This window comes from Erigeron canadensis, chromosome 3 (assembly GCF_010389155.1).
Source record: "Erigeron canadensis isolate Cc75 chromosome 3, C_canadensis_v1, whole genome shotgun sequence".
NCBI classification, from domain to species: Eukaryota; Viridiplantae; Streptophyta; class Magnoliopsida; order Asterales; family Asteraceae; genus Erigeron; species Erigeron canadensis.
In genome coordinates, this window is record NC_057763.1 from 19,865,515 (window position 1) to 19,882,369 (window position 16,855).

Here is a 16,855-nt window from a genome sequence, read left to right on the forward strand (position 1 = left end):
GACTTTCGTTGACTTGCTTTTAGTTGTATATGGTACAACTGCGTCGCAGTCTCAGCCTACTGCGAAGCAGTTTGTTCCTCGAGAAAAATTACTACGACGCATCAGCTAACTGCGTCGCAGTCCCCGTTGACTTGCGTTGACTAGCATTGACTTTCTTTGACCAGCTTCTAATCTTCATTCTCGTGCTTCGTAAAACATCCGTAAGCACTCATATTCTTCCAGAAACTTCGTTTTCTTCAGATTATCGCTTAAGTACCTGTTAATTCCTGAAACACTAACAAATACCATAAATGTACCAAATATACACGAAAACAACTCGTAAAGCGTACTTAAACAACTAACTAAGCCGTGGGAAATGGGTATAAAATACGACATATCAGGTGTCGAGTCGACCGATTACTCCGAGTACTCTCTGACATGGCAACTTTGACCCCCGAGTACTTACCGTATACACCCGAGTACTCCCAACTCGCTTGTCGGCCGCCTTGGAAACGATTAACGACTTCTGCAACCTTGATATCACCTACATCATAAAGATAATTAATAAAGAATAAAATCATCAAGATCACGAATCAACGATAATTGATATCAACTTTGAATTAATAAAAATAGTGCAATCCTTACATATTGTCTCACTTCATCAAGAAGGATGATAAAGTGATTAGTCACTCATATTATTTATGAAATAACAAATCATAATAGTAGAATTCATCTTTAGTGATTACAAGAACATGAAAGCAACGAACGAAATAAATCCAATCGTGTTCTTGATCTTCAAGGATGATTAATCTGATGAAAAACCCCTCAAAAGACTCTTAAAAACGGCTGGAAAGTAAAAAAGATAGGTTTATCAATGTTTTTGCAAGCTTTATATAGTTCCCCTAAAATTCTTCAAAAATTCGTCTTCTATTGCGGCACAACCTACACGACTACACGTTGCGTCGCAACTTCCTTTGACCGTTGACTTTCATTGACTTGTTTGACTCAAGGTTGGCCTTAACTTTAACACGTTGTGTCGCAGCTTGGGACATTGCGGCGCAACTTATCTTTCTGTTTTGTAGTTGCGGCGCCAATCCTAGATTGCATCGCAATATAACTCTTAATTGTTTGACTTTCGTTGACCAGACTCCAAATGCAGCCTCGGAACTCGTAAAACTTCCGTAAGCACTTATTTTGCCTCTAAAATGTCGTTTACTCCAGAATCACACTCAAGTACCTATTAATAACCTGTAACATTAACAAATAACATAAACGCACCAAATATATACGAAAACGACTCAAAAATCATTCAAAAACAACTAAATACATTGTGAGAAATGGGTATAAAATTGAAACGCCTCAACTCGAATTAATAGAAAAAAATAAGAATTTTTTGTTTTTTTTAGAGAGATATCCCACTTCGCCGCAGTTGGAGGGTGCATTCCCCACTGCGCCGCAGTGGGAACAAAGCATCACCCGGACCAGTAAATTCCCACTGCGCCGCAGTGGGAGTCCTGTACAGCAACAACACCAAATTTTATTTTTGACACTCGATCAACTTACAATTTCCAACTCAAAACCAAACTTTACGTCAAGTTTCAAACGACCCAAGACACATCACATTATGAAATCCTTACATATTAACATCTAATGACTTCTGGTCGTATTAAAAACCAAAACTGCTGTTGTTGCTAACAAACAATTTTGACCTTACTGACTTCAAATGACCATAACTTGAGTTCTACACCATATTTTGACCTCATTCCAGTGGCCACTTCCAGCTAACACATTTAAGTACATTTTATATTAAGTGACCAAGACATGAATTAACTCATAAGAATGTGTTTTACCCGTTTTAATAACAAACACAGAATCATTTTTGCTGAAAGATCATCATGACACTACTGAATTCAAAAGTTCATATCTGGAGTTCTACTTCGTATTTTTAACCCATTCCAGTGGCAAATTTTAGCTAACTCAATAACCTACATTTTCTTTTTAGGACTCAACAAGTGAAAAATCTGATAAAGCAAAGTTTTTCCCATGACAAGGTCAGAAATCAGAACTGTCACAATTTTCATTTTCACTAACAATGATCAAAATTTTCATGCACCCAACTAAAAACCCCCAATTTAATTAAATTACAAGAACCCTAACTTATATTATATAAATTAACTCATTTTTATGAAAACCCTCAAATTTCCCAAATATAATTGGTTGCATGAACCCTAATTCTTAAAGGAAATCAAGAATTGGAATTAGGTTATGGAGATTGTTACCTCAAGAAATCAAAGAATTAGACTTGAATTAAAATATCCTCTTTCTCCCTTTTCTCTCTTGGAATTCGGCCAGCCCCCATCACCAACACAATCTCTAACTTTTAATTTTGATGAATGAAGATTATGGAGAGGATTGTTAGCATAAATCAAAAAGAAATTCTCGAATTGCTTGAAGAATTGAATTTGATTGAGATTAGAATCATAGAAGCATCAAGAAGAGATTAGGTGGAGTGGAAATGGTGGGTATGAGAAAGGAAAATGGTTGGCACCTCCCTGATATGCCACGACCCCCTCCAAGTTAAGGGGATAAAATACCCGATATTCACTATAGGTCCAACTAAACTAACCCTATTATCAGAAATAAAATACTAGGAAACTATTTTAATGTCAAAACTATAATAAAGCTTAACTTTCATTGGTCATAAAAATTCGGGATGTTACAAAAATAAGACATATCATCAAATAAATTTAATTTCTTTTAGTTTTGGCACGATATTTTTGTTTTATTTACTATTTAAACTTTCGTTTTTCTAAATGTTGTCACAAAAGTTTCATTTTATTTACTTTTTATCACATAAATTTACTAAAGTTTTCGGCCTTTTACTTTTTGCCACATCACTTCCATTTCTTCTACTTTTCGTACGAAAGTTTCGTTTTATTTACTTTTTATACTTTTAATTTTCTAACTTTTGTCACGAAAGTTTCATTCTCTTACTTTTTACCATATAACTTTTGCTTTTCTAACTTTTGTCAATAGTTCTTACCACATAAATTTTGGTATTTTAACTTCTGTCACGAAAGTTTCATTTTATTTTGTTTTTCCAAATAACTTTGAGTTTACGCCACATAACTTTCCATTCTTTATACTTTTGCTTTTCTAACTTTCGACACGAATGTTTCATTTTCTTTACTGTTAACTACATAACTTTTGGATTTTTAACTTTTGTCAACGAATTTTATTTTCTTAACATTTTACCACATAGTTTCAACTATTTCAAGTTCGGTCACCAAAGTTTTATTTTCTTTACTTTTTACCATATAACTTTGAGTTTTTGTCACATAGCTTTCAATTTTGTAACTTTTGTCACGAAAGTTTCGTTTTCCTTAGTTTTCACCAAATAACTTTTGGATTATTTTCCTTTTGTCAACAAAGTTTCATATTCTTGACTTTTTACCACATAACTAAAAAATTTTCAACTTCAGCGATCAAAGTTTCATTTTCTTGACTTTTTACCACATAACTTTTTAACTATTGCCCCGAAAGTTTCATTTCATATATTTTTTGCACATGTGTAGATGTTACGTAATGTCTTCCGAGACAACGCTCGGAAACAAAAACTAGTATATATACATTTGAAGACTGCCTTAGGAACAGTAAACAAGGGCGGATCTAGTATATTAGTAGGTAGGTCCTAGGACCTACCTAAATTTTGAAGAAGTATTTAGATCTTTTAGGGTAAGTATATTTAGGACATATGTAAATTTCTTGTGAGGACCTACCTTATATGTTGAATGAATATGGTCTAAGCTTTTTGATAAACAAAGTAGTTTTTAATCTAAGACTAATTTAAGAAAAACACAGGTTTCAAGCTTCAATGGAGGTTTTGGTTAAAAATTTCGTGAAAGAACAAATAGACAAGAGAAAGAGATGACAAAGGGAATCTTAGAAAGTCTGAGTCATAATTTTTCTTTGTTATATTTGCTATAAACTCCTTTAAGTTTAACTAAAACTTCATATTACCCCTTAGTTTTTGACACTATTCATTTTCAAATACATACCTTTTTGGTTGACTGAAAAATTAATATTTGAACTACAATTAGTTTTTACATGAAAATGTTTTATGACTTTGGACTTTTTAAATAACAATGCATATATTTTTATCACATGAATTTATATGAAAGCATTGAACAGTCGAGGTTTTTTCTCATAGAAATATTAGATAAAAAGCATCTACATTTGAGTAATAAATATAAAAGTATATATGTTATTTATAACTAATGTATATTTATTCAATCGTACATACTCAAAGTTAAAGTTAACATCTTTAAATATAAGTAGAAACTTTTTTAATTTAATACATTTTTAATATATTATAATTAGATTTTTATTCTTATACTACTTTTTATAACAAGCATAATTCATGCTATACATAACGTTATTTTAATTCCAAATCGACCCGACCCGATTAATGAAGACACTCATTTTTTCAAATTAAAAGTAAGGTAAGAATTAGGATCTACCTAATTAAAAATTCTAGATTCGTCACTGACAGTAAAGCATGCAGGCTGACTGTTGTTTGCTGCGCAGCAACCTGCCTGCTTGCTTGTCTTTTATTTTTTTAATTCACCTTTTAATTATCATGACTGACAGGTTGTTACGTAATTTGTCACGTTTTTACCAAACGTTGATCTTTTTTTTTTTAATTATTTGGTAGTATATTCATTGATAATCGTTTTTATAAAGTGAAAATACAAACTGCCTTAGGAGCAGTAAAACAAGTAACCTGTTTGCTGCGCAACAGCCGGTCAACCTGCTTGCTTTTTTTTTATTCGCTTTTTAATTATCATGACTTGAAGCTTCTTTTATCAAACGAAGTTTGATAAAATAATTAAACTAAAAGAAACAATTATTAAAAGAAATTCCAATGATGCCATGTAAGAATTTTTTTGGAAAATAATTTGTCAGCAAAATTTTGTTTTATTTATATAATAGATATTAAAACTTAAAGGTATTTCATCGGCCAAGAGCATAATTATTGGATGGTTATTTATGTAATTTCCTCGGTTAAAAGCTTCTAGCTAGTGTTGAACGCTTGTCAAGTTAGCGTTTCAAATAGAGGCTCTTTGTCCTAATTTAAAAACTTGAAGCTTCTTTTATCAAACGAAGTTTTTTGTCTAAGTAGGAACTTTTTCATAAAAGATTAAAGTTTGAAGCTTATAAAAACTCCTAAAAGCGGCCTACCAAACATAACTAGATTAATACCCAGTCGGTGACCGGGTAAAAAGATAAATTGATATATGAACCGATCAGGTAAAAAGATAAATTGATATATGCATCATACATTGCAAAAAATATACGTCAAATTATTAGAAAATGTATTGTGAAAGAGAGAAAAAAAAGCATATAGTTTAATTGTAAAGATTGTTTTATTGATATTTTTATGAGTCTTATGATATTAGTATTTTTTTTTTTTGGCATGTTTATTGATATATGAAGTTTAATGATAGATTGAATATAAAGTTCAGATAAAATTCTACACACGTGTAATTTTGGGTATATCATGTTAAGGTTGTCAATAGTCAATCTAACCCGATACTCAATTTGAAGAAAACATTTTTAGGTCAAGTATTTCAACTTGCCAACCCAACAACTTGATTTTTTTTAGGTTAGTTCGGGTTGGCTCCTTTGGTTGTCAGGTCCACCTAGTGTACAAAAACGGTTTTTACTCAATTCGACCCGGTTTTTTGGTCAATGAGGCCAAAACCGAAGTTGACCCAACCCAACCCTACCGGTTTTTGGTCAAACTTTGACTAGGTATTGACCAGGTTTTACTAATTTTTTTTGACCAAAACCCGTGCCAAACCCGATCTCAACCAGATATAAAAACGAAAACCCAAACGGTTAGTAACCGCTGGGTTGGGTCAGACCCGGTTGTTGACCAGTTTTGGGTTCAAGTTCGGGTTTCAACCGGGTTTTTTGCACACCTCTAGGTCCACCTCCCAACCTGAAATAGTTTTATATTAATTTGTTTATAATTAATATTGATCTGTTTAACAAAAAACCACACATTTGACATTTCAACCCGTCAACCAATTTGTCTCGAAAGCAACTAATTTGACTAAATTGATCCAATAACAACCCATTTAACCTAATAACACACAAACCTACTGGTTGACGCAAGTTGGGTCTTGGTTGTAATTAAAGATATAAAACTTTAGTGGGTCTGATTAAGGTTAAAGATCTTTATGTAGGCTAAAAAAAAAATTCTTATTGTTAAAAAAATTTAATTATAAATTTGAGAAAAATTATACACTATAAATAGTTATAATTCTTGCATGAACAATAATGGTGGAGTAAATAATCCCAATTCTTTTAAACGAACTTTAAAAAATCAAATGTTTAAAAATATATAGTAGTAATGTTGATAAGATACTATTTCTCATTATGTTTAACAATTGTGTTCTAGTTATATAGACTGCAGTTAATTTACCAACCCATATATTAATTTGGTTTTTATTATGTTCAAGTTAAATTAAAAATAAATCAAAACTTTTATATTTTTTAAAATAATTTGTTTGTATCTAGTATTAAGCATCTTCTTTAAATTTCAAATATAATTACTAATATATTTGTTTTATATTTAACTTCATTAATGAAAAGATCCTTCTATAAATAAATTTTAAATCATTTTTAAAAATAGACTCAATCAATCAAAACACAAGAAAATAAAACCAACAACCAATCAAAAGCTAGAGAATTCAATCTTTTTTCTCTCAGTTCTACCGGCAATATATATATATAATTTGGAATTAATTGAAAAAAATTAATAAATTCTTTTGTCTGGTTAAGACATTAATATTAATCCGAGAAATTTTATATTAATAATAATCATTATCTAATATCATTGTTTGAGCAAAACAACTCAAACATTTTCGTTAGCTCATTATTTGCGTAAAGCAAACTTTATTATTAGGATTTTTTATGTGGGACGCATCGCTACATGCTTGTGCACAAAGTCGTTAATCTGGTGTTGGACCATCCGCACGAGATGCACTTTTATCATTTTTACATGGAGTATATAAAATGGGCCCATCACACAAAGGAAAACCAATAAAAAAAAAAAAAAAAACCCAAAATGTATATTTTAACCAACAACTCCAAACAATTTTAAAGATTTATGTATGATCCGATTACATTCAAAACTATACCCAACAGTTTTGACTATTTTTTTTTATAGCAGCGAAAACATAAGATTTCCATAGCCAAATACGATAAACATTAAACTAAAAATGTTTGTCAGTAACTAATTTTATACTTATAAATTGTTAACCAGAAAGTATTATTTCAACGTGGCGTGGCTGTTTTTATAATGACAATATACATAAAAAGGGCTGATGGTTGATAACCATAAATAATCATGTTTGCACATCTGACATTTTCAACAAACAAATTCAAATATGTAAAACCTTAAACATATGATGAAAAGAAAAGAATGCCAATAAAATTAAATTAAAAACTACACAATTAATTAGTAAATGATATAATCATATGTTGCGGAAGTATCAACCGCAAGGAATAATTAAAAGATATAATCACAATAGATTTAGAATAAGAAAGAATTTCAAAATAATCAAACCCAAATTAACTATTACACTGTATTGTTTAGTTAACTTAAGACATGAAGGTAGAAGAGAGGAAAAGAAAGTTTTCCTTCCTAATCACCTCAAAAATAAGAGGAAAACTTTTGAAACAAAAAACAACTACACTCCCCCTCCTAATCCTTTCCACTCATTCCCTTTCCACACTTAAAAAATCTTAAGAATGTATTATATAATTTTTTCCCTCTCTTCTCCTTTCCTTTCCACCTCTAAATAAACTAAACAATATAGTGTTATAAAATTATCATTTTTTATCCCAAATCAAACAAAGCTGAATAAAGAGACAACATGGGGGGAAAAGAGGGAGAAAGAGAATTCTCGGGACTAAATTCGATGGAGGGGGAGCGAAAGTTGAAGAAGTAACACCCAATTCCGTTTCATATAATGAGTGCGTTGTTGGGCTGGATTTGGACATGTGCAACCCGCGCAAACAAGTAGGACTCAATGTTTTATAAAGGCCTAAAATTTTGTTGGTTCAACCATATATATGAATAAATAAAAAATAATATTACAAAAATATTATATTTAGCCTATTGGTAACGTTTTTTTTTTTCCAACTCTTAAGCACATACGTTTGAAACTAGCATAACTAATGTTTTTTTTTATAAAATCACAGAGTCTTTTACTTTTGTTTCTAATAAACTGTCAAAAGTATTTATTCTTATTTTTTTTATTTATTTATCTATCATTATAATCTTTACTATAATTTTTAGTTTATCATTACTATGAAATGATTTTCAAGTTACTCTAAAGAAACTTAAAGAGTATGAACAATCATGACTTACGTTTTAAAGATTCTTAAAATATGAGACTTATTTTAGTATAGAACAGGGCCTTCGAAAACCGGCCTTGTACGTTGTATATATTCATAATTATAAAGAATGACTGAATACTTTTTTTTTTACATAATAACTGAATACTTTTACAAAGTAACTATACTTGTTCACATAATACAAGTTTTTATTGCATAAATACAAATATTTATAATTAGCTTGAAGAAAATATATAAAACTTTAAATCGAAACTATGTACAAGCCAAAGATAAAATGAAACATTTCTTCTATGAAAAGTGAAAACTTCTAGAATCTCAAGGCAAACGAGACATGCCAAATATATAATTAAATATTAGACACTACTCATTTTGATATAATCAAGACTAGTATAAAATAAAAGCATAACTAGTAAACATTTACGGGTTTAGATAATAAAAGTAAAAATTATACTAATATGCAAGTAAGAAGCTCCCCGTTCGTCCCAGGTGTACTCGTCCCTCCATGAACGAATGGCTTCACTTGTTTCTTTTTTTTTTTTTTTTAGGTTTTCAGATTTACATCTTTAGATTTACATCTTTGGTCTCTTGAAGTTTAAATACATAAAAGTATGTTTAATCTTTTGACAACTTTAGTCCTTTTTATTTATGTCTATTTATCCTTTTATTTCTAAATCATACAAATTCATTTTATTAATAACAAAACATATTACATGAACTAAGAACACATTACATAATGAAAACATATCACATAATAAAAACATATTACATAATAAAAACGCATTACGTAATAATTAACTAGTCACGACGATCCTCTAGTGACATACTTCCTAAGCCTTGCTAAGCTTTTTGGTCGAGCCACCATAGGTCATGCGGCGGCATTCTCACATCTTCGATGGTTTTGTCTTCACTGCAATTATCATGGTACGATTCAGCCCAAGTACACTGGTCTCCCAATGTGTGACCGGCATCAAAGACATCCTTGATTGCAGGTTTGATCCTCATAATCTCCTCCTTCAGAAAGTAGAAGTATTGCTCTTCATGCTTCGACATCTTATGATTTGGCGCCTGTAATTCCTTCAACATGCCCTCGCAACGTCGCCTTTTCTCCCTTAAACCTTCCATAATCCCGGATATTTCTGTTTGAATGAGGGTGTCTTCTTATATATCATCCATGATTAGTGTTTTCATCTCATCCACAGTCATGTGAGGCCGGTAAACGTTGTTTGATGATGATGCCATTGCATATGAAGATTGAAATGGAAATTGAAAGAGTGCAATGGAGATTGAAATGAATTTAGGATGTCCCTATTATGATGGAATCGTGTTTATATAGGCAGATAAATAAGTAGCCGTTTAGGGACTAAATATGTAAATATATTTGAACGTTGGATGGACTTAAAATGTAAATAAATTTGAAATTTGAACGTTGGAGGGACTAGTAATGTAAATAAATTCGAAATTTGAACGTTGGAGGAACGTTGTTTACTTTATCTATATATAGTATGTTCTTCATCAAACATCTCAGACTTAAAAAACAATCCAGATCTAACATTTATATATTTCTATCATCCAAATGGCTTCTACATCAAACATCACTTTTCAAAACCACCATTGTCTGTCAATCAGGTGGAAGACAGTATGGTGGCTGATATCCTAGACCACGTAACATTTCAAGAGGAAATGGTGGCAATTATGCATAAGCTAAATGACAAGAAGAAATGGTGCAGTCAACAAATTTCTAGTTTACACGCAAGAGAATGTATAGAGCTTGAGTTTCAGTATATAAATTACTTGCAAGGGAAGATTAACCTCCAAAATGCGATTGAACAACTTGACAGTGCGGCTTTCACGTTGAGGATGTGGAACAAATCTGCGGAACGACAATATCAATTGGTTTAATTATTGTATGCGTCTTTTTAAAAATAAAATTGTATGTGTATTTTGTTTGTATTTTATTTCCATGTGTGTTTTGTATTTTATTTCACGTTTTACTGTTTTAAAAAATAAAATTGTATGTGTGGTGAACGTTGTATTTTATTTTTAATGTGAAATAAATTATGTGTGTTATTTAATTTATGTTAGATATTGGAAGGATTGACAGTGTAAAGTTAGATAAAGTGTAAATTAAATAAAAGGTGAGTCCAAGACTAGTCCTTTATATAAGGTTAAATTTAAAAAGATTAGTCTTTGGATGGTATTTTGCACGCTGATTAGGACTAGTCCTCTGAGAACGAGTCTAGGTACAAGGCAGCCTTTAAGTGATACTTTACTCGGTCTTTTTTATATGGATAGGAGAGGATTATTGTTGAGCGAATCTCGTGGCAACGTCCCCTAAGCAGTTCCACCAAGGGTTCCACCAAGGGACCACATATCTATTTAAACATATCTATTCAAACAAACAATTAATAAGATTCTATAAAGGGAGATTAGAGAAGAAAATGAATGGTATTGGCATATTAACATCTAAAAATATTAAAAAGATTTTTTAAGATAATTTTTAGGGAGGATAAATCCCACTTTATGCATTTCTTTAGACACATGTCAACTACCTACTACCTCATAGCTTTCAATTTTCTATTTAAAATTAAATTTAAAACTAAACTATATGTACATATCTCACACCCAAGAAACTATTTTAACTAGGCTAATTCTTCTTAAATGTAAAACGATTATAACCAAAACATATTACAAAATCATATAATAATACGAGTAACAAAGACAAAGAAAGCAAGAATAGCTAAAAAGCCAAGATTAGCATAATAATATCTAATAAGGTTCATAATCCATCCATTAATTCATCCATCATTAAAGATCTCAAAATACCAATTAACACCACAAGTACTGATATCCATCCATCCATCATTTACTGTAAAATGAGGTGTTTAATTGAAATATTAAAAAAGGGAAAATGAAAAAAGCCTACTAAAAGAAAGATAAAAGGAGACCATTCATCAAGATGAAACGGAAGAGGATCAACGCTCTCTAAGCTTCCACGTTAGTAGCAGACCTCTTAGCAGTAGGGGTAGGGGTGCAGATAGCCCAAACAATGCCATAAGGGTCCTTCACCTTCCCCACGCGCCCACCACAATACGCGCCATCACCTTCAGCCTCAGTTATTTCACCTTCAGCAACCGCACCAGCCTTAATTGCTTTCTCCACAGCACCTTCAATGTCCTCAGTTTCCAAACAGAACACTAGCCCACTGCTCACCGTTTTCACACTATTCACAAAAATAAAACCTCATTCAGAATTTTGTACAGCCATAATTTTTTGTAAATTTCACAAACTAAAACAGTAAATACAACACTTCAACAAAACGATATGATAAAATAATGATAAATTTTACCGCCACACAGAGCCAGTAATTTATGTCTAACGGACCGAATATGAATTTATGTTTTCGTTTAGTTAACCAATGAATCTTGAACTAATAGATAGCTATTAAAAATAGTTTTTATCGGTAATATACGAGGAATATGTATTTACAATTAGGTAAGCGAGTTTTACAGTCACAAAACCACAATGAAAATATATAATAAATAAATGTTAGGTGACAGTATAATAAACTAATTATTTTTCTTCAATGTAAAACAAACAATATATTTTAACCATCACAAGAGAATCACAAAATAAAATCTCAACTGTCATATCCATTTCTACAATTATTTAATTTCTTTCAACTAAAATAACACCAGTACTACACAAATATAAATAAATGGATAATATATACTAAAGTAAAAGAAAAACAAAATAGAAGACAACTTATCCATAAAGAACATCAGTAAGATACTTATTTGTATTTATTTCTTATTATAAGACCAAAACAGAACATATATAATAGTATGACAGGACTACAAATCTTTAAAATTACTATCAAAATCATAATAGATACAGAGATCTATTTGTATATTCCCTCATTAAATGTAACATAGATATTCATATATCAAAAAACATAAATAAAACGGAAATATAACAAAATAGATACACAGATCTGCATGTATATAAGCTTAATCTAAATAGCGGCCCATATAACTCTAAATGTGACAAAAAGAAAAATTAAAAACAATATTAATGAAATATATATATAAAAAACACGAACAGATCAGCATATGACAGGTCTAAAAAACAAAATAAATCATCAAAATACACAGATCTCACAAAATGTACGGAATATTAATGAAAAATAATGATAAAAAATGACTTACAGAGCTGATGAATCATCAGAGAGATCAGAAACGATGAAAGAAGAGCCAGCGAGTTTGATTTCAGCAGAGACGAGAACCGGAAGCTCCTGGTCAGCCTTTCGTTTCGGATTAGTAACACGATTCACCTCCTCAGCACCAAACGCAGCTTTGTAGAACGAAACGGCGTCGTTTGCCTTGGACGCTTCAACAAACACCTGTGGCTTCACGGCCGTGAACGTCACCGTCTTCTCAGCAGCGCCGTTGTTGTCACCGGTAGTAACTGCCGCGCCGTTGGTTCCATCAGTCGCCATTTGTTGTTGAGATTAGATATTAAAATTGAAATTGGAAACCCTAAGAGAGAGAAAATGTTGTATGGAAATGATGGAGGAAGTTATGGGTGTGGGGAGGGTGTGGGGTTTTATAGAAGCGAAGAAGCGGAACCGTTTGTGCTTTTTCTCAGGGGTATAAAATAAAAATAGATATCAGAGGTTTGAATCGGGATTTTATGTATCTACCCTTGTTTTATGGTGTTTATTACGTTTTTGCCAGGTTTAAGTGAGTGATATCAAAGGGGTAAAATGGGGAAAGTGGAAATATTGAGCATGGAAATGGGGTTGGGAATTGGGTTTAATTACGAAATGTGCCACTGACTAGGTTGGAGAGTGGATGGATGAATATGTGTATGCGACGTGGAGGATGGTCATGGGGCCACATTATTGGGTGGGGTTACCTACTGCCTTAAACAAGCTTTCCTTTTACGTTTAGATTTATTTAATAAACTAGTAGAAAATTTTGTTAAAATAATATTGTGTTCATTTAACGAAAATTTTGTCAAAAATAATATTTATACTTGTAATTTATAAAGTGAGGTTTGTTATTGTAAAATAAGTATTAAAATAAAACAAATAAGATAAGGTTTTGACTTTTTGATCATGGTTAAATTGATGCTTGAAGATTCACGAAGCAATTGATGTACGATGATTTTCATGATGCACGGTAATTATTGAAGAAAAACCTATTATTTTATTTGTTTTACTTTAATACAATATAAACTTCATAATTTAATACTCGATAAATTAATAACTTCAATAAAATTAATAATTTGTTCGGTCCCAACTTGAGACCAGTACAAAATTGAACCTCAATTAATAAAATAATAAGATAATAACTTTTTTGAAACCACAATGTAAATATACTAGTCCCAATAAATAATAAATTAATAATTCTTTTAATATTTCAAAATTCTAACATTGTCTAGAAAAATTAAATTTATAGTCACTTGTTTTCTTTTACACTATGTTCTTGAGTTTTTTTTAGGTAGGAAAAGAAATGAATCCAAATGATTTTTGTGTGAATTGAGTTCTTAAGTTTTTTTTTTAATGATAGAAAGGAAATGAAGTAATATAATTTGAAAGAATTTTTTAATTGTTTTTGTTTTAAAAATCTTTCTCTCATATTTGGGATGATTTAGAAAGATTATATCTTTTCTGTTCTCATCTCATCATTTCAATTCTTTTCCTTTAAAATGGAACTCAAGAACATAGTGTAAAACTTGAAATCTATATTGAATTTATCTTTAAATTTTCTCATCGCATTTAAGAGTATTGAAGAGTTGAGATATTGTCTTCTCGTACATTGAACTATTTTTAATTCAAAACAATGCACTTACAAGTTTATTTAATTTAATGTGTGAACATAAATTGAAAATGGAAATTAAAAAGGAAAATTTTGAAGGTCATATATGAATATCTTTAAATTAATAATTTATTAATTTATCGATATAATAATATCTCGATAAATTTATGAAAAATCCCGGTTCTCAACATTATTAATTTATAGAGGTTTTACTGTAGTTTTTTTATTTTACCTAAAACCCTATAAAGTTTCTCATCATCGTAAAACTAGAAATTATTTTACAATTTTAAATTTTGGCAACTTATTTATCTAATATATTTTTATTTTTATTTTTAACCCAAAAAATGAGAATTCAAATTACATAAAATTAAAAATAAACTTTCACTAACTAGTACTCGTATAACATATTTTTGTATAGGGCTAGCATGGAAAGTACTCGTACTTTGACACTTTTGTTATTGTTAGGCTCGTACAAAAAAAAATTGCTATTCGAGGGAAGTAAAACGGCTAAAACATCTTTAGTGGGGCTCCGTACAGGTAGCCAGTCACTTTTCAATTTCTATTTAATTTTGGATAATTTAAATAGATGAAATTAATGATGTGTACTGCCATGTAAGCCACCAAGTCATCACTCCTCCATACAGGTAACCTAACACCATTTTTTCCGGCAACATCATCTTCTCTGGCAATACATTTTCTGGCAACATCAAACTTTGATGATTTTCTACTAAAAGTGCTTTTTGAACCGATCCTGGTAATACTTTCATCGCAACCTTTTGCCTAATAGTATTTGAATCAACACCTTTTCATCTCACTCCGCAAATTCATTGACAAAACTCTATGGACTAAACTCCAATCACTTCGCTTTTCCGAAATTCTTTATATTGCAATCTATTTACTGGTATACCTAATCGAATCCCCACATCCCAATAAGCAATGCCAAATTCATATGCTAAAATACAAAACAAAATAAACATATTTCCGGTCATCACTTCCGGCTCACCCCCACCGGGAATCTCATCAAATCATTACAGACCACACTGTCAGGCCCCACATATCATCCCTACTCCACCATCTCTTACGCCTAATTTTGCTTTGTGAATAAACAAAAAATTTATTCATACCGCCTTCGCCGGAAATAAGCCACCCCTTACAATATGCTACAAACTCCCCGCCATAGCCACCACCACCACCCAAATCATAATAGTTGTTCACATGCAATCATCATCGGCATCAAGTTTTTATTATCATTCATTTCTTGTCCTAAATCTGAAAAATCATGAAGTATGAAAATTGAAATCTTAAGAAAACTAATGTGAGGTTTTTTAATGGCGAGAGGTGTTGAGGCTTAGAGACAGTGATGGCCTGAAATCGTCATTGTGCGATCTAAAAGAAAAAGGGAACAAATAACCATTTAGGAATAAACAAAATATTTCTAATTAATATTAAATTAAATGTTATGTCAGTCAGGTGAATAAACTAGGATACAACCGGTTAAATAGACACCACGTAAGCAAAAGCAGGTCAAAGTCCCACTAAAGCTGTTTTAGCCGGGTTTTTTTTCCTTCAATAGCAATTTTTTTTTGTACGAGCCCCACAATAATAAAAGTGCCAAAGTACAAGGACTTTCCATGCAATTAGCGCTTTTGTATAACATATTTTGTACACAACATGTAAACTACATGGAACAAATTCATAATTCGGTAATGTAACATCAAATCTTTTCCCATGTTGACTTTGTAATTAGTCAGCTTTTAATTTCTTATTAAGTAGTTATACGTGATATAATGTAGCTAACTAATATATGGATAATTATATTTGAAATGTGGATTATGTGTATGTCAATTAAGTGAACTGATGTGAATTATATGGTTAAATCTGTTTTTAAAAGATAATTAAGGTTTCCCATTTTCAGTTTCTACGTTTCATAGCCACCAAGAAGTTCCTTCATTTCATGTTGCAATATAATTGATTTTTATGTTGATTTGAAAAAAAGGGAGAGGTGGGTTTGCTTCCATTTCGTGTTTTATTTTAAGGACCTTCAAAGCTCAATTTGTATATTATAAAGCATTTTGGCCTTTTCTTTTAAAAAAAAAATAATTTGAACTATCCAAAATACTCATATTCTTTATTTACTAATTTAAGCATCTCTACTTAATATACGTATAATAACCTTAAATCTCAACCATTTATTTTTTCTCTCTCCTCAAATCTCAACCACTCATTTTTTTTTCTCTCCTCCATAAATCATCTTATTACTCTAATTCATTCAAAATCTTTTATCTCAAAAACCGTATATCGATTAATTATAAAATTTGTATGAATGTTCTTAAAATTTCATGCTCTTTTATTGATGTCATTCGATATACTTTCAACGAATTTTTAAATCCAATAACGGAGACCGTACGCCTAAAGCATTTGGCTATCACATTCATCCCATCATCTTACCGCCGCAACACACAGACACTATCTCTCGTCTATATTAATGAGTAACGTAAACTCTTGCTAAATGAATGTCTTTGCTTTGACTTTGAAAGTCTTTATATACTACAAAGAAAAAACAAAAATATCATTCTAATAACATTGATTCAGATAATTAAATAAAATTATCTAGATTCAATATACTT

At 30.9% G+C, this 16,855-nt stretch overlaps 1 protein-coding gene across 1 annotated transcript; it reads right to left on the reverse strand.

Annotated features, from left to right (window-relative positions):
- Positions 1-11,143: 11,143 nt before the first annotated feature.
- LOC122592800 (uncharacterized protein At5g48480-like) lies at positions 11,144-12,988 on the reverse strand. The gene is made up of 2 exons (XM_043765114.1): positions 12,615-12,988; positions 11,144-11,629 (listed from the first exon to the last, which is right to left on the reverse strand). Exons 1-2 carry the CDS (start codon positions 12,902-12,904, stop codon positions 11,392-11,394), a joined length of 528 nt encoding a protein of 175 aa, XP_043621049.1. The 5' UTR covers positions 12,905-12,988; the 3' UTR covers positions 11,144-11,391.
- Between the last annotated feature and the right edge of the window lie 3,867 nt (positions 12,989-16,855).